Below are 21744 nucleotides of genomic sequence, written 5' to 3' on the forward strand. Positions count from 1 at the left end.
CGTACTTCTGCGGCGGTGCTCATGCGTGGACAATTTTCACCTTATTATTTACACCCATTGTTATTAAATAGTTATTTGTACCGTCAAACAGCTTGGTTTTCCAGGCTTACTAGATTTTCTAGAACTTAAGTTGTGGGGGGGGGTGGTACTACACAAAAAGGGAAAAAAGTGAAATTCTTTCATCGTTTTAAACTATTTCAGCTTTGGTGACACCTGCAGGATTTGCAGTATATGATCTAACACATTTTGAAGACTCCTGGCATTACTGCTTCATATACTTTAAATATTTTGAGGAGGAAAGGGGAGGGGGGGATAAATAAAAAAAAAAATACATTTTAAAAAAAGCACACTGGAATTTGACTTCAGTTTAATTCTTTGAGACAAACTGGACAATGAGCAAACCTTTCCTAACACAATCAGGGGTCCCTGACACCAAATTAAATCCTCCATTTAATCCTAGTAAAAATAAAAATACAGCTGGTATTAAAGCAATTAAAGCACACATCCTTTAAAATAAGAAATATGATTACAATACCAACATTTATTTTTATTATAAAAATCAGTAAGAGTAAGATATAATAAAGCCAGACACCCTACATAAGTTGAATTATAAGCAGGCCTTTGAGACATTAGCAGCAACATAATCCAAGGGGCTGGACACCCACCCACCCCACAGTGCAGCTACCAATCTGTGGCAACATTACAATGAAATGAAGCCTTTGTGGCAAATAAATACATTTCGCTCTCCAATGAACTAACTGAGATTACCTCTAGTTGGAGCGCAGTGTGTGCAGCCAGCCAGAACAGCTTTTCATTTTTTTCCCCCTTCTTCCTTTTTAAAATATCAATTTTAAGAGTCTGCACAGGAAGTTTTTTTTTACCCAACTTCCCTCAAGCATGTGATCCTCTACCATCGTTACAACACATCCTAGCAGTGTGAAGACATATAGAAAATTGAGAGGTAATGAGCTTTTACCTTCCCTCTACTAACATCTGCAGGCAGTTTTAGAGCAGTATGTATCCATGAAGCTTGAGTGGACCAGCAGTCTAGGAATAAAACTGTGATCCTGAGAAACATATCTACATGGTGGTTTCTCTAACAAAAAGGCACACAAACATGGAGACACCTTGCAGGTAGTTCTGTCTTCAAGAACACCAGAGACATGGACAGATGGTCATCAGTGCAGAGGACAAACACATGATTTTATAATTAAAAATAAAATAAAAAATACAGATCCAGGCCATTAAAAAGGTATACTGCCATTAAGAAACATCTTTTCCCCAAATCTCTAAAACAACACTTAAGGGAAAAAAAATTATGAAAAAAAAAAAAGAACGCATATGAATTGAAACCTTTTTGGTTTAATGTGAAATAGCCTTGACGTTTTGATGTTGAGTAGCAGACTAATATCATAATCAGTTTATCATTTCAATCTGACTCACAGCTGTAACAGTGTTTATAAACGCTGGTCTACCAAATTAAAGGACGGTTGAACCTTCAAGTGTCCACCAAAACAATTAAAAATAAAATTTAGCATTAAAGATACAGTATGATGTCAAAAGATACCCTACTGGGATCTAAGCTATTAGTCGTCTAGGAGACAGTTATTTACATTCCAATTTTAAGAGATTTTACACCAAATTTGCAGTAATATTGCTTTAAATGTAAAAATTTTATATATACAAAAAACCAAACAAAAAAAACAAAACAAGGGAAAACCTCTTGACTGGCAAAGTATTTTAAGACATCACATGCATCACATGCATGCTTACTTGCTTATTTTCTTTAAATGAAAGCTTTAAAAAAAAAAAAAAAAAAAAACCCCTCTCAAGAGGAGCGTTTTGGGGGGAGAAAAAAAAACAACAACCCAAAAACAAAACCCACAACAATAAAAAGGCCCTATTTGGCTTCAAGTCAAGATGTCCTGGCTTTGGCTTTGAACGGGCTACTATTGGCCCAACAGTACCATTCAGATTTAAGGGTTTCTGGACTTTGGGTTGCTGTCTGCCTGGACAAAAGTAGAATCTGGTAGTTTTTTTTTCTTTTTTTTTCCTTTTTATTCACTTCTCATTCCACTGGGCTCTTCCTCTGACCAGAGCGACCCGAATTTCGGCAGGTTAAACTACCTGAAACAAACCAGAAAGCAGTCATCAACATTTATTACAAACACAATTTTCTAACTCAACAGCAGCATTAACACCCCCCCAATATTAAGAAGGTGACAAAACTAAGCAGACTGCTTGATCCACACAAACTGAACATTGCTTTATTGACCAAAAAAAACCAAAAACGCATTCAGGCAACAATACCAGGTACAATAACTCAGAGAATGTGTTCTAAGACCACATGGAAAACAACAGATAAAATAAGGACCAGAATGCTACATTTGAGGAAAAAGATCAGAAAGTGTTTGCTCCAGAGTCCAGAAAAAGATGGATGAATCTGAGCCTGCTGCATAGAAATCATGTCGTCTCTCTTTATGAGCCCTAGACAATTGACCCAATGCAAAAATACACTGTCAACCAAGTCTAATTTCTCTGAAAATTGAAATTGCACTTTGTCTCCATAAATTACAGATAATTCTCGTTTAAAAAAAATAAAAAAAATAAAGTTGGCAAAATGTGTGCTTTAGGGATGGAAATACATGGTAAATGGCCTGCATTTGTATAGCGCTTTTCTAGTCCATAGGACCCCAAAGTGCTTTACACTACATTCAGTCATTCACCCATTCACACACTGGCAAGCTACATTGTAGCCACAGCTGCCCTGGGGCGCACTGACAGAGGCGAGGCTGCCGGACACTGGCGCCACCGGGCCCTCTGACCACCACCAGTAGGCAAACACGGGGTTAGTATCTTGCCCAAGGATATTTGGCATGCAGCCAGGAGGCAGCCTGGGATCGAACCACCGACCTTCTGATTAGTGGCTGACCTGCTCTGCCACCTGAGCTACAGCCATCCCACATGTTGGGAAAGCATCACTTTTAAATTGGGTGCTAATTGTACATCTAATCAAAGGCTCACTATAGTGTTACTATACATGACTATGCTGGCTAACAATCCACAATTAAGTACAAATGCAGTGTAACTAAACTTAATGAAGACGTAACATAATAAATAGCCGTATGCTTATCTGTAGTTGCTATGATTATTTTGGACTAGTTGGGCCCAAATAGTTTAAATTACTTTCAATTTACAAACAAAATAAATCAAATACATGTTAAAATTAGCTACATAGTGCTAATAGTATAGGTTTGAGACATCTGATTCCATGCATAAAAAGTATGGGAAATTAAATTACCTGCTTGTGGACTTAATATCACATTTTGCTGCTTTCTCTTCTTCTTATCTTCTTGTATAGGTATGCCCTAAAATAAAAGACAGCTCAAAAGATGTACACTTCTACAACTGTACAAAGCAGAATTAATTATAATTTAGGTTGACTGAAAACATACAACATACCTGTTTCTCTGTTTCTCGCAAATTCCTAAAGTGGGGTGAAGAAGAATAATTCTCCATTTTCACATTACCTGCCAAATGACAAGTGAATATTGAAAGTAAGTGACTTTTTTCATACTTCAAAGAATGTAAAGTGACCTTGCAGGTACTTACCAGCAGGGCTTCTGTACAGCTGGCAGTCCTTCTTGATGTGGGCAGTTGATCCACATAGGTAGCAGCAACGAATATCCACTCCATCCCTTTTCCGCCAGTGTTCACTTTTGTGTCTGACCTGATCCTTCGATTCCTCTGCTGTATCCATTTTGTCTTGTGGGTACTCTGGCCTTCTCTCCGAGTCCCTTCTATGTTTAGACCTGGTCCAAAATCATTGACGATGTAACATCAACATTAAGGCAGGCACACAAGGTGCTAACAGACTTAAGTAAATATTATGACAAAATACTTGAGATTGCACCCACTTCTTACGCAGGGGGCAGTCTTTCATGAAGTGGCCAATCTTTCCACAGATGCGACAGCAGCGATCATTGGGAGCCACTTCTCCTTCAGTAAGTACTTCAGGATCAAAGAAATACTCCTGGGAAAGATGCAGGTAAAACACAGTTTTAGTGCTGATTGGATAATATCACCACAATATAAAAAAAAAAGTAATGTTCAGACAACAAATACAGACCATCTGACTGGGATACACAGGAGGAAAGTATCTGATGGGTGTGCCAAACACTCTTCTGCCATTGATAAAAGCCTTCATGATGAAATTTGTCACTGTTTTGATGACCAAAATAAAAACATGCACATTTTAAGTAGTGAAAAGTGCAAGAAAAATCATTGAGATGTTAGAAATGGGGAAAAATAAATAAAAATAAAAATCTATATCCATCTTACTTTTCCTCGAGAGACCAGCACCCAAATTATGATTGAGATCAAATGGATCTGTGACAAAGAAAATGAACTTGAAAAATCTTCAAAAGCAGACATATACAATTACTTTGATTCAGCAAATAAAAATTACACATTTGATTGTGGATAAATTAGTTACAATACACTGCAGCAATAGTCTCACACAAGGCTACCTTCAATGACTATGTATTTGGATGTCCACTGCTTGTTGAAGGTGGTGAGGCGGGCATGCTGTCGGATACAGACAACATGCTCTCTGAAGTCAAAGTCCTCAGTGTAAAAGCGGAGTAGGCCGAGCCACAGCTCCCCCACAGTCTCGGTGTTCTTCCCATAGTGTGGCCAGTGACTGGGCTGAAGGTGGAAAAAGACGATATTGATGAGCTACTAAGACACAGTCTTACATTTATATTAACCATATTGTTTAGGCACAAATCAAATACAAAACACTTACTAGTGCTTTAAAATCATCAAAGAAGTACACATTCCAACCATCTACTAGTACTTCAGGCTTCTTCCCATCATGGATCTGCAAGAAACCAAGCAGTCAAGCTTGACACACGATATTGTGAAATACTTTAAATAACTACTACAAAGAGACTTGTTGACAAATTCATCCAAATGGAGGTATAAGTTTGTTGTTTAATTTAAGGGGATAAATGTATTTGAGACAACACTCACATAGACAAATCAACACATCTATGTGCAACTTGTAAAGAGAATACAATTGGCTCTTCTTTCAAACAGACATCTGTACCTCTTGCAGCACAGGGATAACTGGTGGGTCTCTCTGCTGAAGGAAGAACAGCACCATGAGGGTGTAGGCATATGACGAGAGGCTACCACGTGAAGCATCTCCAATGTCACACATCTGTAATGGAAGTGGAAACAACATTTTAACGTTGAACAATACAATAGCAAGAACACTTAAAGATGTCTTAGTCACAAGTCTGTAAAGCATGTTCACCTTGGCAAAAACCTTCATGACGTAACAGAGGATCTTCACTCTTCTGTCAATTGCAGCATACGTAGCTAGTAGGTGAGTGTTGTGCAAGGCCTGAGAAAAAAAACAAACAGAAACTGCAAATTTCAAAAGGTGCACATTTTCTTATTTTCAAATACATACAAAGACAAAAAGAGCCCCACCAGTGTGTTGTAGAGGCTTATATCTCCCTCCAAGCCAGTGCGAACATGGTAGAACTTCACAATGGGTACTTTTGCTGTAGTGATGGGAAGGATGTTCCTCAGACCTGATGTGGATACATAATGACATTACAGGCACTTATGGGGAAGATTAAGAACTTTATTCAATCATAATTTATTTCAGCTTAATGCATTTCTCATTAATGTAAATGGGTAGGTAACATTTTGTTTAAGGTGAATTATTTTAAAGATTATATTAGAACTTTAGAATCTCTTAAAACCAGAACAGTTTGTCATTTGATCAAAACTGACAGTTGCTGGTTGCAGACAAAATAAAGTGCATGAATGTCAGTTTCGTACCACAGCTACTATGTCTTACCTGGGTGTTTCTTTAGCGATCTTGCCAAGCTTTCAATGATGTTGATGCAGTTAATATCCTATGATGGAATGAAGGCAAAAATGATTTAATATAAGCTCCTGCTAGATAATAAGTAATTCAACCATAACAATGAAAAGGAACAAGGGCAACTTGCCTCCAAGTAAAATAATATTACCAATGTATTCTTCAAGCATATTGGCAGATCAAATACGCATCAACTTCAAGTCGTCATTAGAAGCTTGATAAATCAAGTTGGTGTAAGTTAAAGATCAACTGCAGCTGGTTCCCTGATGAACAGAACCAAAACTACATGGTAAAGAATTATTGATAACTCACATCTATGGTTTCTTGTCCTTCCAACACCATGCAGATGTCCAGGTCACTCTGTCTAAATCCAAAGCCATTTTTGGATGAGCCAAACAGTTGTAACTGAGCACCTGTGATTTAAAATAAATAATCAACACATGATTTGTTAACCAAATCATTCAGATGCATCATCACGCCAATTCAATTAAAAAAAAAAAAAAAAAAAGTTAAAAGATCAACTTCACCAGGAAACTGTCTTCTCACAAAAATCTCAAGGTCTTGAAGGATGTGCTCTCTTACACCCACTTCCAGTTCATCTGGGGCGAAATCACCTTAAAAATGAATGAATGATATTTAGTGACCAAGTAATTTACTGGACACAAGCACTATTCCACCAAAAGTGGTCTTAAATAACTGGCTTTACAACAGGACTCAGGAAATAACGTTATATGAACATGCCAATTAGACATATTATGATAACTAACTACAATTAACAATCAAGTTGTTAATTAATATCAAAACAACAACTTGAAACAACTTTAAAAAAAACAAACAAACTCAAAACTGTTTTTGGCTCATTTTTGCCTGTTTTATATTGTCCGTTTTACCTTTTTATCATTTGTTATCTTATGTGCAGCACTTTGACTGTCTAGAAAGGTGCTATATAAATAAAATTATTTATTTATACAAAATTTTGTGAAACAGTCACATAAGCTGAGGTCCAGTGGATGGTATACTACACTTTTCATGCACCTGCATTAAGCTCTTTTTAGAGTTGTGTACATTTTAACACTTTAAAGTTTAACATATTCTCATCCCACATGTTAAACCATAAACTCACACAAATTTTACCAGATAAGCCTAAAACCACGGATACAGCTGTGTTTTCTTCCAAAGCACTTTTTAAATCTTACATAAAATTTTGCTTAAGTGCTAATGATTAGAACTCAAAAAAACATGAACAGGTGGACTTCATTAAGTTGAAATGAGGAACTTGCAATAATTAAGAGTTTGTTGAGTCCAACAGTATGAAAATGTTTGCATGAGCCTCATTTTTAAAACTTGTTCATACCATCGACAAAAACAATTTATTTCTCAACCATTTGAAATACATTTGTATATTTTTGTCATTGTATGTATTACTAAAATTTGCAAGAGTAGAAATATGACATCACAATGCAGGTAAGGGTTACATGTCCCATAATACTCACTGTAACACTGCTCACAGACTTTGTTGAGGACACTGAGAAACTCTGGTGTTACTGGGGGCAAGGGGTCAAGCTGCACTTTCTTGAAATCTTCTGGACAATCTTTCTTCAAATGTCCATCACGTTTGCACAAGCTGCACACGACCATGTGGGACTATGTGATATTGAAAGGAGTTACACATATAGTTTTCCTCACTTACAACCTAAATCTTTACCATACAACTTTAAAATCTTATGTGTTCTTTGTTTAATCAAATTACACAATTGCAAATGCTGCCAGTAACTGATGACAAGTGAAGGCAAACTTACCTTTCCTCTGGTGAAAGCTTGCTTGGTGAACTCATAAGATGGTCTGCTTTGTTTTTCATTTTTATTTTCTGGTGTTTCATCTTTAATTTGAGAAACACTGACAGGTGCCAAATCCACTTCCTCCTCCTCTTCCTCATCCATTGAACCAGGTGTGTCCAAATCTGGACCCTCCTCATCGGACAAAAGCTCCTCCCCTGAGATCTCGTCCACTAGGAAAATCTCTTCATCCTCTATGGTGAAGCTGTCCAGGTGGTCTCTGTTATGCATGTCGACATCAATATTTATGTCATCATCCTGCTCGTCTTCATCATCCTCATCCTCCGAAAGGCTGCTTTTGCCCAAGTCCAATTTTTCTTTTTCCCGCTCTTCATCTGAGTCACTGAATTCTTCAATTTCCTCCTCTTCCTCAATAATGCAATCAGAGTCCTCAGGGCCATTTTCTACAGATTTAGATTGGCTCGTATATTTTGAATGAATGCTGAGATTACTGAAATCTGACAAGCACACACTCTCGTCATTCAAAGCCTTAGCATTGGCCCCTTGAACATATCCTCCCTTCAGTCCTCTTTTGTGATTAGCAGCTGGTGTATTGAGTGACTGTGCAAAGTACTTGTATGTGGTTTTGAGGCAGTGGAGGATGTACTCGTACATTTGCTGGCTGTTCACTGTGCGGGCCACATTTCTCTTCACGGCAAACGGGTCTGAAACAGAACCATTTGTAAACATTAGAACACATAAAAGAAGTCTCTTCATCACAGTGGTTTATAAACGCACCTTAGCCACTGCAACTGGACACAAACAACCAGGTTTGGGGAGGGGGAGGTGGGGGGTTAAATTGAATTAATAACTTCGAAAAGGGTGGGATAAGGGGTATACAATAGTTTGATTATTTTGCACTGAGCTTTAAGCAAAATTACACTTTAAAATAAAGTATTACAAGTAAAACTACAATTAATAGTTAATGACTGATAAAAAAAACAAAACTGTGGGTTGTTAACTTTTCCAACGTCTGAAACGGGGTATGCAAGAAAAAGTATGAGAACCACTGCTTTAATCCATGAATCAAACAGAAATAAAAATCTAGGTTTGGACAGAATCAACAGAGAAATAAGCAACATTAAAACAGATTCTGTGTGACCACTTCTCCTTACAGAAGTATCAAGACATGAAAATGATTCAAACATAACAAAGCTTCTGACCCTCTACAGCGATCCGCTTTTTAGGCCAGTCTTTCATCTCTCTGGAGAGGACAGCACCAGTCCGCACACTGATTATATTGTCAGCCATGATGAACTCCAGGGAATAGAAGCGAAGCATTTCGACCCAGAGAAGTCCAACTTCCACTGGTGGATGAGGACTTTGAAACACCAGCGGAACCTGCAAGACAGCCTGATATTACTAAGAGTCTGAAAAATTATCACTCAAGTTTTCAATTTATTTAACAGCCTTTTAAAAAAAAGAAAAAAGAAAAAAAAACACAAAACAAAACAAAACCTGTCTCCAAATACAAGTCAAAATTATATTTTCTGTTCTTTGGAAGTCTTTCAGTTTATTTATGTGTGTCCATCTTCATGATTACCTTCCCCTTTATGGAGTTGCCTTCTGCTGGTTGAGATGACTCCTTGGAGGAAGGGGTGTAGGCCCAGTGTAAATACCCATCCTCTGTATGAGTAAGGTTGAAGTCTGACAGCCGGCTGAGAGAAAACACTTTGATCTAAAGATGGGCAGATGTTTGCATCAGTTTATTCCAAAATAATCCTAAAAAGAGTCAATAATGAAAAGCAAAACTAATATGGTTTTTTTTGTTTTTTTTAAGGATGGAAATGAAAATAAAGACTTACATCTTGGTTGAAATAGGTAGGCAAGAGAGGTTCTTTGCGCTTCTGTAAGTAGAAGATAACCAAAAGGGCAAAGACATATGGTGGTAGACTCCCCTCTTCTGCGCGATCAATTTCACAGATCTTAACAGAAAGCCAAAAATGATGTTAAGAACAAATGCAACTTTGAAAAAAAGAAATGAGTGAATAGTTTTGATGCCTTTGCTAATGTGAGGAACAAGTCTTTGTCTACTAGAAACATACCCGGGCCCAGCGTCTGAAGCCCAAAACCAGTGGCATGAGGAGAGGCTCCTGAGTCGCCAGGGCAGAAAGATATGTGGTGGTTTGGAACACGTTTTCATTCCCTGCACTAACTTTGCAGATTAGACCACTGTTGAGGAGGAAGGGGGAACAAAAAAATAAGTTAATTTTAATTTGGAGTTTTATGCTCTTGTGGTATGAGCACTGTTAATATTCTCTTGTCACATGCAAGAAAAACCCATGTAACTGCAAATGATACAGACCTACTTCTCTCTTTACAGATGACCACAGGCACCCTGGCATGAAAGTCCGCCTCCATCTCAACAAACAGAGCTGAGAATAGCACAACACAAACAATTTAAACTTTCCATGACACTCAAGCACATGACTGAGTTTACCATGTCTGAAAGATTTCTTCAAGACTCTTGAGTCTAAAATGAAAACAAAACTCACAGCTCACAGAGAGGCACTCCTTAACCAACATCAAGACATCTGGCTGATGCATCTGTGAATACATTCCATTTCAAAGCCTTTATACAGCATAAATATAATATTAAAAAGAACATAATTATGGTGCATGCTACAAGCACAGCATACGCAACACAACTTGTGAAATCTAAAATCAAGTGAAATTATATTTTTCCCGCCACCCACACCACCACATCTTACCTTTGCCATATACTAATATTTTTGCTGTCATCTCTTGTATTTGTTCCCTTAAATAATGTCACCCTAAACCCACGTAACTTGTAACATATACATGCAGATGAAAGACTTCTTCCCCTAGCTATTATTCTCCTGACAGGCCTCCAGTTTTAATTTTTAACATTAATATCATTATAAAATTAACATAAAATACAATAAAATTGTATCACACATCATGAACTCACACTGTGTTACTCACGTGAGTTGGATACTGAATGTCAATGTTGACATCAGAATCCTTGAATCCAAATTTAGTGCAAGATGATCCATAAAGCCTGAGTCGGACCTCTATAGATGAGAGAAAGCAGGTAAATATTGCTACGATTTTAATAACACTGAAAGAGCACAGTTGTTGTATATTGTGAACTTTCCTCTTTATGTGTCTTACCAGGCAGAACAGACAGGAGGAGATCTTGCATGGTGGAGACAACACACCGTCTCTTCTCAACGTCCAGGTCGTTCAGACCATGTTCCTGGACAACAGCATCTAGTACTGCACTTATAGCACTGATCTGCTCTGGACTAGGAGGCAGGATCTCAGTCAGCATCAGCTGCTCTTGTCGCTCCTATAAGTCAACATGCAAATACAGGAAAGGGGTCTTGATCACAGCCTTTAATACATAAAAACTACTACTCCACAATAGCAACACAGTAATACAATCTATATACGGTAAATGTAAAATAACCTTGGCCCTTCTCTTGTGCCGTTTGTCCCGAATATGCTTGTAAGCTTCAGACACAGACTCTAGGAGAACATCACACAGGGCACAGTTGTAAAGAGCAGCAGGGTTGCTGTGGGACCTCTAAAACAATTGTACAACACACACACAAAAAAAAAAAAAAAAAATTACACCGTTAGAAATATCTGTAAATCACCTACACCAACCAACTCAAACATTACATCACCTCTTACGGCTTTTAGGGTCTGTACCTTCTTTAGGCTGTAGATCTCGTCCCTGTTAAGCCGCCTCTCTGCTTGCCGTAGGTTGCGCAGCTCTTTGTTTGAGAGTGTGGACTCTTCAATCACAAAGCCCCTGTTCTCTTCAGCAAAAGCTTTCTTCTTGTTTCTGTTACGCCGTCTTTTACCTTTGAAAATGAGAAATGCAGGGGGAAGTATGAATTTCTAGTTTGTTTTCAACATAGACTTTGTGATAAAGCTGAAAGTGTTTCATTCCTTCTGCAGAGACTGACTTCCAGACATTTACCTGATTTTTGAAAACCATCATCCGTGGCTTCTCTCCTTCCCTGTTCCCTGTCCTCCTTTGGACTTTCTCCTTGCATACCCCTCCTCCAGCTCTGCTGTGGGCGCTCTCTCCAGTTATCTTCCTGAGGACCTGAGAACCACCGGACATCATCTCTCTGTGAGGGGCTGTGGCCTCCTCTTAATCCACCAGGAGAGTGGCTTAGGGGCCCCAGTCCTCCCTTCTTAGGGCTGGCCCTGTAAGGCCCACCTTGATTTTTCTTGGCCTGCTGGCCTCCATCTGATCTGAAGTTCTGTCCTCGCACCTGGTCCTGCATCCACCAGCTTTCTCCCTTCTCTGCCGCTGCTGCTGCCGCCCCCCTCTCCCTGCCGCCTTGCTTAGCCCGGTAAGGCCTGCCAGAGTTTTCCATGATACACTGCTGTGATAAAACTGCAAGATAAAATGTCCAGTTAATGTGGTAATAGTCCTTATGTAATCAAAACAGCACTAACACAAACTGTGTTACAAGAGACCTGCCAAACGTCTGCGTTTGGCAGAAGTCCCTTGTTTGAAGAAGCAGTGTCCCATTTCAGTTCATTTTATTTTGGCATGTAGAAAAACGTATATTGGTTGTAACTGCTCACAATTTTCACAACTTGCCATGTAATCCATACCAGACTGTTGCACAATTTATATAGGCGATGCCGCATTTTTATTTTTCAGCTCAGCACCTACTCGAAAATGCTGAGCCAATAGGTAGCGGGTGATAAAAACGGTAATATTAACCTCTCTAAAACACTGGCTGACTTCTGCAAACTCGGGTTAACAGTTAACCCTTTTTCAATGGACTTGAACGCTGACATTCCTAAAATAAAAATTAAAAAACAAAAGCTTGTTTTAAATGTCAACATTTTTACGTCACTATTTTTAGTATAACACAGCCGCTTAGTTAGCTGAAATAGTTTGCGCACACACGTAAAGCCTAACCCAAACTACAGGATTGTGAGATTATGACATGGTGAAGACGTTAGCTAGCTTACCTAGCTTCAGCAGCGTTATTATTTGACTCTACTGTTACTTCTTCTACTTCCTCGAGCTGGTGGTTTATAACTTTGCCACCTCAGTGCCTTACAACTCGTCAACAAATAAGTGCTAGTAACCGCACTTGTTAGCTCCTGCTGCAACACAGTTACAGCAATGCTAACGCTAGCTACACATACTTAGCTTGCTAGCACAGGCACTTAAGGGTAACAGCTAGCAGCGGCTTTCGTCCCTGTTTCTTGCAATTTTTTGTCGAGCTGCCCAGCCTACAGCTGAGATAAAGGCAGCCATTAATTACACGCTAGCTTGTACTATACACGTGTATTATTAAATAAATCAAAATACCTCCCGCTAGTGCACAGAGGACATAGTTGAAGCCTTGTTCAGTTCTGACTTGGCACGCTCTCTTGTCTTGCACTAGAGTTTGAAAGGTGACATAGGAGCCGTTTATTTTCTAGTCGTCAGCGGCCGTGTTCCGCCCACCGCAAAAAAGAAAAAGAAACTGATATATTGCACAGAAATTAAATTTTTAATACTTATAAAAACATCGTGAATATTAAGAACTTTATACACTGCTCACATTTTTGTAGTATACTTGAAATTATAATGTTGTTATTGTTGTTAATAATTTTCTGATGTTAGCATGATTATAGGAAGAACAAGAAGAAGAAAAATACATGTATCAAATCTAAACTATTTCATATACATTTCACATGTGAACATTTCATATGTAGGCTTTCTATAAAATAATAAGCCCAAGTAATTTGATGTTTTTTCTGCAAAAAGTTAAAGGGCAAGGCATCTATTGTCTTTTAATCTCTCTCTCTCGTGACTTAAGAGTATAACATAGATGGTGCCAGTGATTGTTTAGCTTTGGTTGCCCGGGGTCACAGGAGAGCCGTGAGCTGCCTGAGCGGGGAAGACCCCGCGAAAACTGACGTCATCAGAGAGAACTCCCCACTAAATCCAGAAACCAGCATCCAGAAGACTGCTGCTGTGGACTCACTGCTCTCAGTAGCCTAAATACGCAGTCGCTGGCCTAACAGCGTGTGTGCAAACCGGCTCTAGTCAGACACTGGAGATGGTGTCTTTTGAGAACTGTGAAGGTGGTTTCGACAGTGTTTTCAAAAGGAGCCGAATGAACGTCGCCTCTCCTTCTCCAGAAACTCTCACGCTGGCTCAACAGCGCCAAACTGCTCGGAATAGAAAACAGAAACTCGTGTCCAAATTAAGAGACTCTGGTTTTGAAGAAGATTTGGCATGCTCCCCGATTTCATCCCCAGCTAAGAATGAGATTTCCCTGCTCATGTCACAAAAACCTGTTGCAGGGCAACTCTGCAGCTGGTACCTTCAGTACGGAGACATCGGGTTTATGATCCAAAGGGAGAAAGAGGCGCAGTTTCATCCCTGCAAAAGCCTGGCACGCCAACCGCAAGTAAGACACTTACAGCTTGTAACTAAATGAACCGTGTTAGACGTATATTTATACTTTTTTGACTACTTAAAAAAATTAAAATATATTTGTTGTCATATAAATTGAACTGGTAATTCACTCCTTTTGTTTAAAGGCAGATAGTTAAATGTTCCAGTGAGAGTGACTTCCAGATATTAATTAGTTCTATTGTTCAACTAAAGAAACACCTGAGATGCAGAATACATGACGATTTTAGGACCATTTACTGATAATATGTAGGGTACTGTACTGTGAAATGCCAGAAAATATATACCTTGTTGTACATTAAGAGCACATCACATTTAAGAACCAAGGTCACTAAAAGTTTTTATTTTGATGAGTGTGTGTTTTACATACAGTTGACCGCAGAGGCCCGCTGTAAGCTGGTCAGCTGGCTCATCCCTGTGCACAAACATTTCCGTCTGTCTTTCGAGTGTTGCTGCTTGGCTGTGAACATCATGGACAGGTTCCTGGCCTCCACACCTGTTGCTGCTGACTGCTTCCAGCTCATTGGTGTCACCGCACTTCTCCTAGCCAGTAAACAGGTTTGTGTGGTATGCTCGTGGAGCAGACGGTTTGTGTTTTTGGATATCATTCTACTATCCTTTTCTTTGTCCTCTGCAGGTGGAGGTCTGCTCACCACGAATCAGCCATCTCTTGTCATTGTGCTGTGATGTGTTCACCAAAGAGCAGCTCTGCAACCTGGAGTGTCTCATCCTGCTTCGTCTTAACTTCCGCCTCTCTGCACCCACCCTGGCCTTTTTTCTAGACTATTACACCAACTGCATCGAGGCTTCACAGCTAGTGACTAGGAACAAAGGTGATGACAGGATTTCAAGGATGAATCCTGACCCAAAAATGCCCAGGCAGTGCAGCAACCTTGCACAAAATGTTTGTGAGCTGACTCTTGCAGACTATGCTTTCAACAAATACCCTCCATCACTGACTGCCAGCTGTGCACTGAGAGTAGCTAGTGAGTTACTGAAAAGTAAACAAGGTCTTCCTGAGCATGAAACCATCCATTCACACGAAGTTCAGTGGGACAGTTTTGTGGATGAACTATGCACACAGTCAGTTTCTTTTCAGCCAACAGGCAATTCTCAGCATTATGAGGGAGACTCACTAGCAGTGAAAGATGACAGCTACAAACAGAGTCTAGTGCAGGAATGCAAAGACAACCTGAAGCTGCTGGTGTCATTAAACCTGGAGACATTGGATGTGATGTCTACTATGTGACTACATGAGTGTGACTATTTTGATAACAGCAATTTAAATTCCCCTTTAATTGTGGGTTATAGTGTTATATCTTAAACAAAGAAGTGAGGATAAGATATCTATTTGGGGGGTTTTGGTGCTCAGAATTCTTGTGTTTATGCAGACCTACTTTTACTTATACATACCTCATAGACAGTCAACCGTTTACAGCTACAGGATGCTTATGATTTAGCATTGCTTTTTATTTATTTAAGATAATTTACTATATAATTATGAAGTATATTGAAATATAATTTTTATTTTTCATTATTTTTAACAAAAAGTCAGAATCCTCTGTATGCCAGTTTATTTGTTGTGGGTTTATGAGTTTTGTTAGTTTTGGAACATCTTTAATGAAGAAAAATGTGTTGTAATGAATTGATTGCTACAGTTAATTAAAATCATCTTCAAACGCATTTGTCCCGGTTTCTAAACTTATTGTGATTCATTGCAACTTATGTTTACTGTTGAAATAAATCAGCTATAAGCAAGATGTGCCACACGAAGTGTGAGCTACCACAAAGAATGCAGCTAAAATAATTTTGACTATCATATGAAACAGAATAAAATTAATTAAAATGACAACTTAAAGAATACATGTGAGTCAAAAACATAAAAATCTGCCTTGATTACATGCATAGGTAATCATGACACCTGAGAAAAAGCAGTTGAATGTCTGTTTGCAAATTCTTTGTATTTTAATGGACGTGGAAGTGGAGTCTCAGTTTTCACAGCACTGCAGTATTAAATGACTGATGACAAAATGTCACCCCAGAAAGCACGTTTTTTACAAGTATAAATCCAATACCCCCCACCCTACACACACACACACACACACACACACACACACACAGAAACACACACGACCATGAAAGTGCTGTAAATGTGAGGATAAGACCTTGTGTGTAACATTACTTTCTTCAATGCACTGACTCTTGTGGCTCTCCAACACGGGCTATTGTGCTTGTTTGTCTGGAAGTCCGTTTACCCTCGTTTTTTGTTTACCCTTGGCTATATTATGTGAAACCAAATTGTGCCATCCCAGTTTGGTCAATCGAGGGGCTTTATCTGATAATCCATTACGCGTGGCAGCTCGACCTGCTGACACAGTGTCGACCACACAGGTGTATTCAGCGTTAAGGGTACTCTTGTTTGTTTACTAATAGAGGCATTTGTCACGACTGTTTACTGAGCTGTCGGCTGTAATTGCCCTTTTCCTTTTCCCCTGCTCTTTAACTGTAGCAGAAGGATTGTACCTAAGCTAATTAGATATTTTACGCACAGTAAGATGGAAATTACGCACTGACTGTTATGGTCGCAAACATGCTATTAAATAAATTGATGAGGATTTATTAATAAATACATAAAATATGTAATAATTATTACGATATATAATTATAAAATAAGATATTTTGGCGACTTTATTTTGTGACGCTCAGCTTGCACAACATCTGTTGTTTATGTACGCCATACAATACATGAGCCTAAGGCATTTTTCTAAACATTTCAGTATGTCCAAAAGAAACCATAGCCAGCATCTGGCACAGGGACTAGCTGAATGCTCAAGGAAAGCAGGTCTGAGGCAAGGAACACCTGCTGTAGCCTAATGGCGCCGTTACGCGCGGCACCACTGTTACACTTCAGAAAACCGTTAGTCTGCACCCGTTTAATCTCCGAGGACGCTGTTACTCCCTGGAGACCAAATAGGTGCATTTGATTGGGTCGAAAGTGTGAAACCGCGGCATGAAGAAACGCAGACCGGGAGAACGTCGAGTATATCAGCTCTAAATCAAATCATGCCCTCCTAGTTCTGCAGACGGAGCTTAGCTCATCGAGATGCAAAGAGACGGAAAAACGTTTGATGGTATTTGTCCCAACCAAGTGAGGCAAAAATGGACGAACGCTGTCACAAACAAAACGGTTTGAAATATTTGTCTTTTCACAAAACACAGCTTCTTTGTGCAGTGGGAAAGACTTTTATAGTGTTTTCTACCCACAGGATAAAGTGTTTGTGCCAAGAAGCAGCAGTCCCGTCACTGTGTATGTTGAGTTTCCATGTATCATCGAACAAGGTAAGCTCAACCTGACACAATGGGTGAATTTCAGGATTAGTGCCTTTAAGTCACTTTGAGCTCATAAATGCATTCAGGGGTCCCACTGTTTTCTTCTGTCGCAGCTTTCTCAACAATTGCATGGGATGATTTGGAAGAGGGTGTGCCCTCTATGAGACAGGAGAGAGACTCCTTCGGCTGTCAGGTGAGAAAAAAACACCGAAGACCAATGTTCTTTTAAAAAATGGACATCAGTTTTTGTCACATCTCCACGTAAATGGCATATCTTAAACGTAGCCATGTAAATCAACCCCTTTCCGACGGATGGAGATGTAGGATGGTGAGCAGAGCTGCAGGTCTGGATCACTCTGTTAATGTTTGACACGATGTGCTGGAATCCTACACGAATGTCATTGTACTTAACTCATGACACACACGCTAGAAAATGGTCCAGTCTTTTTCCACGAGCTGACACAGACAAGCGTAAGCTCATAACGCGACAACACGAAAACATATTGACTGAAATGTCAACTAATACATTTTCTGCTTTAACATCGTATTGCCCTGATTTTTCCTGGTGGGATTTCCAGGTAAAACTGCTATGCACCTTTTCGTTTTTCTTTTTCGTTATTTTAAATCGAATTGTTTATATGAAATACTGATAAATGCTGATCGTCATTTTTATTTCCACACAGGAATTGGATGCAAATGACCAGGATTTTGGAGAATATGGGCTGGATTTCATGGCAGGTGAGAAAACTAAACCTTCCACACCGCTGGGGTGCTGCTCATCGCTATTGTTACTTTTATATTGACATGAATACAGTTAAAATCGTGCACCTCCAAAATCACGTTGGCTAAGTCCTTGGGTTCTTGTCTTCTCTGTCAGCTTCGCCTACAACCCTGGAGAGCAGTTTGTCTTCAGCTGAGCTGGTACCTTATCAAGGATATGTTATACCTCCCCTCACCCCTCAGCACAACCTTTCACCAGAAGACAGTCTGGTTAACTCATCTGCAGAAACAGGCAACCCACCTGCCCAGGATGGAGATTCCTGGAAAGGGATAGCAGAGTGTCATGGAAAGGCACTGGGACATAGCATAGCAGTCAACAAACAGGTAAGGTCTTATGGAGCATTACTGCACAATGTAAATGATGTACCGTAAATGGTGATACGAAGTTTGATGTAATTTGGACTATAATGGATCTAAATTGTGAAATTATAATTGTTAAAAATTATAATTATATTAATTATTTAGTTATATAAACCTATTTACCTGCTATAACATCCAAGACCTTATCCTGATCAGAACCCCGTTTGGTTTAAAAGGTATACAATGGAGATTTTGTGGAAAACCTACACGTATAGGTAAATTACACGTGCATTTGAAATAACTGTTTGTCCACATCTAAACACAAACTTAGTTATGCCAACATTAAAAAATAAAATAATTATTAAAGATGAACACATCACAGAAAATATTTTGCTTTGTGTGCTTGCAGCTCCATGAGTCCCTCCAAAGTCAACAAGATGAGATTGATTCTCTTGAAGAAAGAAACGTTCACCTCAGGCAGCTGGCTAATCGAGCAAAGCACCTAGCCTCTGTGCTTGAAGTAAGTTCAGAACTGTGAGAAGTCAAATCAGTATTTATCATGTATATGATGTAACCTCTTGGTTGTATTGTCATAAATTGTGTTTCAAACTTTTTAATCTTTAAACTTTTTAGTCTTTAATTTGGATCATTTTCTTTCAGAAATTGATGACAGTCAGAGACTCAAATGTAAAAGAACCAGTAATGCCTTATGGTGGTGACAAAACCTCACTGAGTCCTTGTAAGCGCCAGCGACTGGATGAAGGATATGAAACTGAATCCTCTGACTCAGTGGAGGACATGTTGAGGGATATTAGCACACGCTGCAATGCTGTACTTCACAGCAGCTCTACAGAAACAAGGCTGCAACAGGAATCAAAGACAATATCCATGTATGGTGCATTCTCAGGCCTGCAGACATCCATAGCTAAAGACAGCAACATGACTGTGGATGCAGCAGAAGCTGGAGAGAGTGTCTCATCTTTTAGGACCTCTGTCAGAGAACACAGCACTATAAGAACTCAGGTCTTTCCTCACGGACATGCCTTTACCTCAAGGACTCAGCAAGGAGGATACCGCTTTCGCTGGGTTCCCAAACAAAGCTGAAATGAGAGATCAGCAAATAAAGCTGGAGTTGTTATGTGGCTCTGATTAGTCATATGCAGATGCCCTAATTCTGTTGGGTGGACAGAAGTGTATGTGTGGGCTGCAACTGTTAATGCTTAACTTATAATCTATAGTGATATCTGTAAGTGATTCAGTGATGTCTTCCTCAGGTAGCTTGAAAGCTAATCATTCAGAGAAGAGGTGCTTAACAAAGGAAATTAAACTGCCCAAGCTGTTGTTTACATTGCGTTTTGGTTTACATAGTTTAATATTTGTTTATGTTTGCATCTCGCTATATATTTGTTGTCCTGGAAAATGCCAGTGATTTTACATATTTGGAAATAAAAATGTTTTTAAAACTGTAAAACAATGTGTACATTTTCATGTAGCTGACTCAAGTTTTTTTTTTTTTTAAGATGATAAGGGAGCTTAGGTGATAATTAGGCAAATGGAAATAAACTGTGAACTTTCCTTGTTTGAGCAGTGAAACAAATGTAACCCTATGACCTGCTTTAAGAAGCAGGGGCTTTGTCTCTGTCTGAGTGACTGTGTGGCCTGAAAGAGTGGACAGAGCATTGATGTAGTGCAGCCAACATCCTTGTTTATATCCTTTTTGGAAATGTAAACAGATTCTCTCTTTTTTGGGGGCTGTATTTCCTGACTTATCACTCTTATGAACCTGACTGCTAACACAATAGTTGTATAAACAGTATACCCTGAGGGAAAGACTTTAGCTGTGTCATCTATCTAAAAAAGCAAACAAACAGAAAATCGGATTTAACACACAAAAAACAAACCCAAACCACCATAAACCAGGCAAAAACAAAACAAAAAGGAAATTAAACCAAGAAGAAGAGATTAACTTATCTAAAGAGGATGTTACCTTTGAAAATCTTTCTTCCACCTCACTGTTGAAATCTTTAGCTGTAAGAACCTGGCTGGTACACAAGACATTTGGACAATCTCAGGTCAGGCACCTGTCTAAACTTCCACAACCAGGGCCTGTTTGTTTTACAGCAGTGAAGGCAACAGTGCAGACCCTTGACTGGGGACAGTTTACAGTACTGACACTCCTGCTGTCATGAACACCGCATTTAACACAGCGAGTGCAGATAAGAAAAACCTGATAGCGAGATGGAGAACTGATTAACACAGGCCTGACTATTTATTTAAAGACCATGGAAAGTTACACCACCAAGGGAAGTTGAGGTGCATTTAACCGATAAATAACTCATAGCAAATTTATACTTAAAGACCACTTGACTGATGTTTTTTTTAAATCCAGCTTTATACTGGCTTTGCATTACAGAGAAACTTTTTAAATCAATTTAGTCATTGCAAAAGAAATGTGGTGTTTAACTTTCAAGAAGAAACTTAATGATGAGGAGAGTGAGGTGTGGCAGATTCTTACATCTGACCTGTCCAGCTGCTTCTAAATAGATGCAGATAGCCCAATAATAATTATCTAGTTAAACCATCCTACTTCCCTTGTTACATTCTGGCCAACCTTGGCCACAATCTGATGCTTAATGTCAAATTTCAGCCACTTTATTATAGAAAACATCTGCACGTGTGCTGAGCTCGACATCCAGCCGGGCCTTGAGCCACTTTTACAGCAAACAAATGCTTTTGTATCTGATCAGCACCGCTGGTGAGAGCATGGCACAGGGCAAAGCATTGTATAAGCTGGCTGTGACACTTTTGACCTGTTAAGCTACCGCCAAACTGCGGGGAACAATGCGGGAGGAGAAAGGAAAATACAGACACAATGCGTTTCTAAGGTGACTAAACTCAAACCTGGAGAGAGGCTGCAAGCCCGACGGAGTCCAGCGGGAAAAATACGTATTGTTCCTGTGGTGGGATACAGACGTGTAAGGTTCTGGGCAAATGAAAGCTAATTCACATTTAACTCATTTAAAAAACTTAAATGAACTGGCTAAATAAAATATTACATGAAAATGCCGGCTGTTTAAATTTGATACATTTTATACTGATGAAAAAAACAAAACCAAACTAGTTTAACCATTTTTATTTTATGAATGAGAACTGGATGGATTTAGATTATAGTGCTATGTGGTAATTTTGTT

General features: G+C 39.1%; 3 protein-coding genes across 4 annotated transcripts; 2 read left to right on the plus strand and 1 right to left on the minus strand.

The window, feature by feature from the left end:
• Positions 1-350: 350 nt before the first annotated feature.
• tut7 (terminal uridylyl transferase 7) lies at positions 351-13154 on the minus strand. Of its 2 annotated transcripts, none has more exons than XM_082555530.1 (29): positions 13049-13154; positions 11687-12112; positions 11413-11567; positions 11168-11284; positions 10870-11047; positions 10681-10769; positions 10230-10281; positions 10040-10109; positions 9780-9906; positions 9540-9659; positions 9278-9412; positions 8898-9075; positions 7699-8399; positions 7393-7543; positions 6427-6513; positions 6212-6312; positions 5876-5933; positions 5500-5603; positions 5321-5410; positions 5111-5224; positions 4808-4882; positions 4530-4707; positions 4342-4389; positions 4130-4221; positions 3918-4033; positions 3613-3812; positions 3463-3530; positions 3302-3368; positions 351-2127 (listed from the first exon to the last, which is right to left on the minus strand). In XM_082555530.1, exons 2-29 carry the CDS (start codon positions 12090-12092, stop codon positions 2069-2071), a joined length of 3936 nt encoding a protein of 1311 aa, XP_082411656.1. In that variant the 5' UTR covers positions 12093-12112; positions 13049-13154; the 3' UTR covers positions 351-2068. The 2 variants fall into 2 exon arrangements, with proteins under 2 accessions (XP_082411656.1, XP_082411657.1); XM_082555531.1 differs by lacking the exon at positions 13049-13154 and adding an exon at positions 12703-13040.
• A 128-nt stretch (positions 13155-13282) lies between these two features.
• Positions 13283-15793, plus strand: ccno (cyclin O). The gene is made up of 3 exons (XM_082555532.1): positions 13283-14138; positions 14516-14701; positions 14781-15793. The coding sequence occupies exons 1-3, from the start codon at positions 13785-13787 to the stop codon at positions 15390-15392; spliced, it is 1152 nt and encodes a 383-aa protein (XP_082411658.1). The 5' UTR covers positions 13283-13784; the 3' UTR covers positions 15393-15793.
• A 937-nt stretch (positions 15794-16730) lies between these two features.
• On the plus strand, positions 16731-19847 carry mcidas (multiciliate differentiation and DNA synthesis associated cell cycle protein). The gene is made up of 7 exons (XM_082553916.1): positions 16731-17330; positions 17410-17482; positions 17587-17666; positions 18157-18211; positions 18351-18577; positions 18963-19073; positions 19214-19847. The coding sequence occupies exons 1-7, from the start codon at positions 17247-17249 to the stop codon at positions 19655-19657; spliced, it is 1074 nt and encodes a 357-aa protein (XP_082410042.1). The 5' UTR covers positions 16731-17246; the 3' UTR covers positions 19658-19847.
• The last annotated feature ends 1897 nt before the right edge of the window (positions 19848-21744 follow it).

Source organism: Aulonocara stuartgranti (genome assembly GCF_965226115.1).
Source record: "Aulonocara stuartgranti genome assembly, chromosome: 12".
Classification (NCBI taxonomy): Eukaryota; Metazoa; Chordata; class Actinopteri; order Cichliformes; family Cichlidae; genus Aulonocara; species Aulonocara stuartgranti.

What these genes read in the sequence shown, in the direction of transcription:
- tut7 (XM_082555530.1), bottom strand. Translation starts at nt 12,092, where the DNA reads ATGGAAAACTCTGGCAGGCCTTACCGGGCTAAGCAAGGCGGCAGGGAG. An exon ending in GCTGTACAGAAGCCCTGCTG is followed by an intron (nt 3,531 to 3,612) that starts GTAAGTACCTGC and finishes GTCATTTGGCAG; the next exon opens with GTAATGTGAAAATGGAGAAT. An exon ending in TGCGAGAAACAGAGAAACAG is followed by an intron (nt 3,369 to 3,462) that starts GTATGTTGTATG and finishes CTTTTATTTTAG; the next exon opens with GGCATACCTATACAAGAAGA.
- ccno (XM_082555532.1), top strand. Translation starts at nt 13,785, where the DNA reads ATGGTGTCTTTTGAGAACTGTGAAGGTGGTTTCGACAGTGTTTTCAAA. An exon ending in GCCTGGCACGCCAACCGCAA is followed by an intron (nt 14,139 to 14,515) that starts GTAAGACACTTA and finishes TTTTACATACAG; the next exon opens with TTGACCGCAGAGGCCCGCTG. An exon ending in TTCTCCTAGCCAGTAAACAG is followed by an intron (nt 14,702 to 14,780) that starts GTTTGTGTGGTA and finishes TGTCCTCTGCAG; the next exon opens with GTGGAGGTCTGCTCACCACG.
- mcidas (XM_082553916.1), top strand. Translation starts at nt 17,247, where the DNA reads ATGCAAAGAGACGGAAAAACGTTTGATGGTATTTGTCCCAACCAAGTG. An exon ending in GCATAGCAGTCAACAAACAG is followed by an intron (nt 18,578 to 18,962) that starts GTAAGGTCTTAT and finishes GTGTGCTTGCAG; the next exon opens with CTCCATGAGTCCCTCCAAAG. An exon ending in ACCTAGCCTCTGTGCTTGAA is followed by an intron (nt 19,074 to 19,213) that starts GTAAGTTCAGAA and finishes ATTTTCTTTCAG; the next exon opens with AAATTGATGACAGTCAGAGA.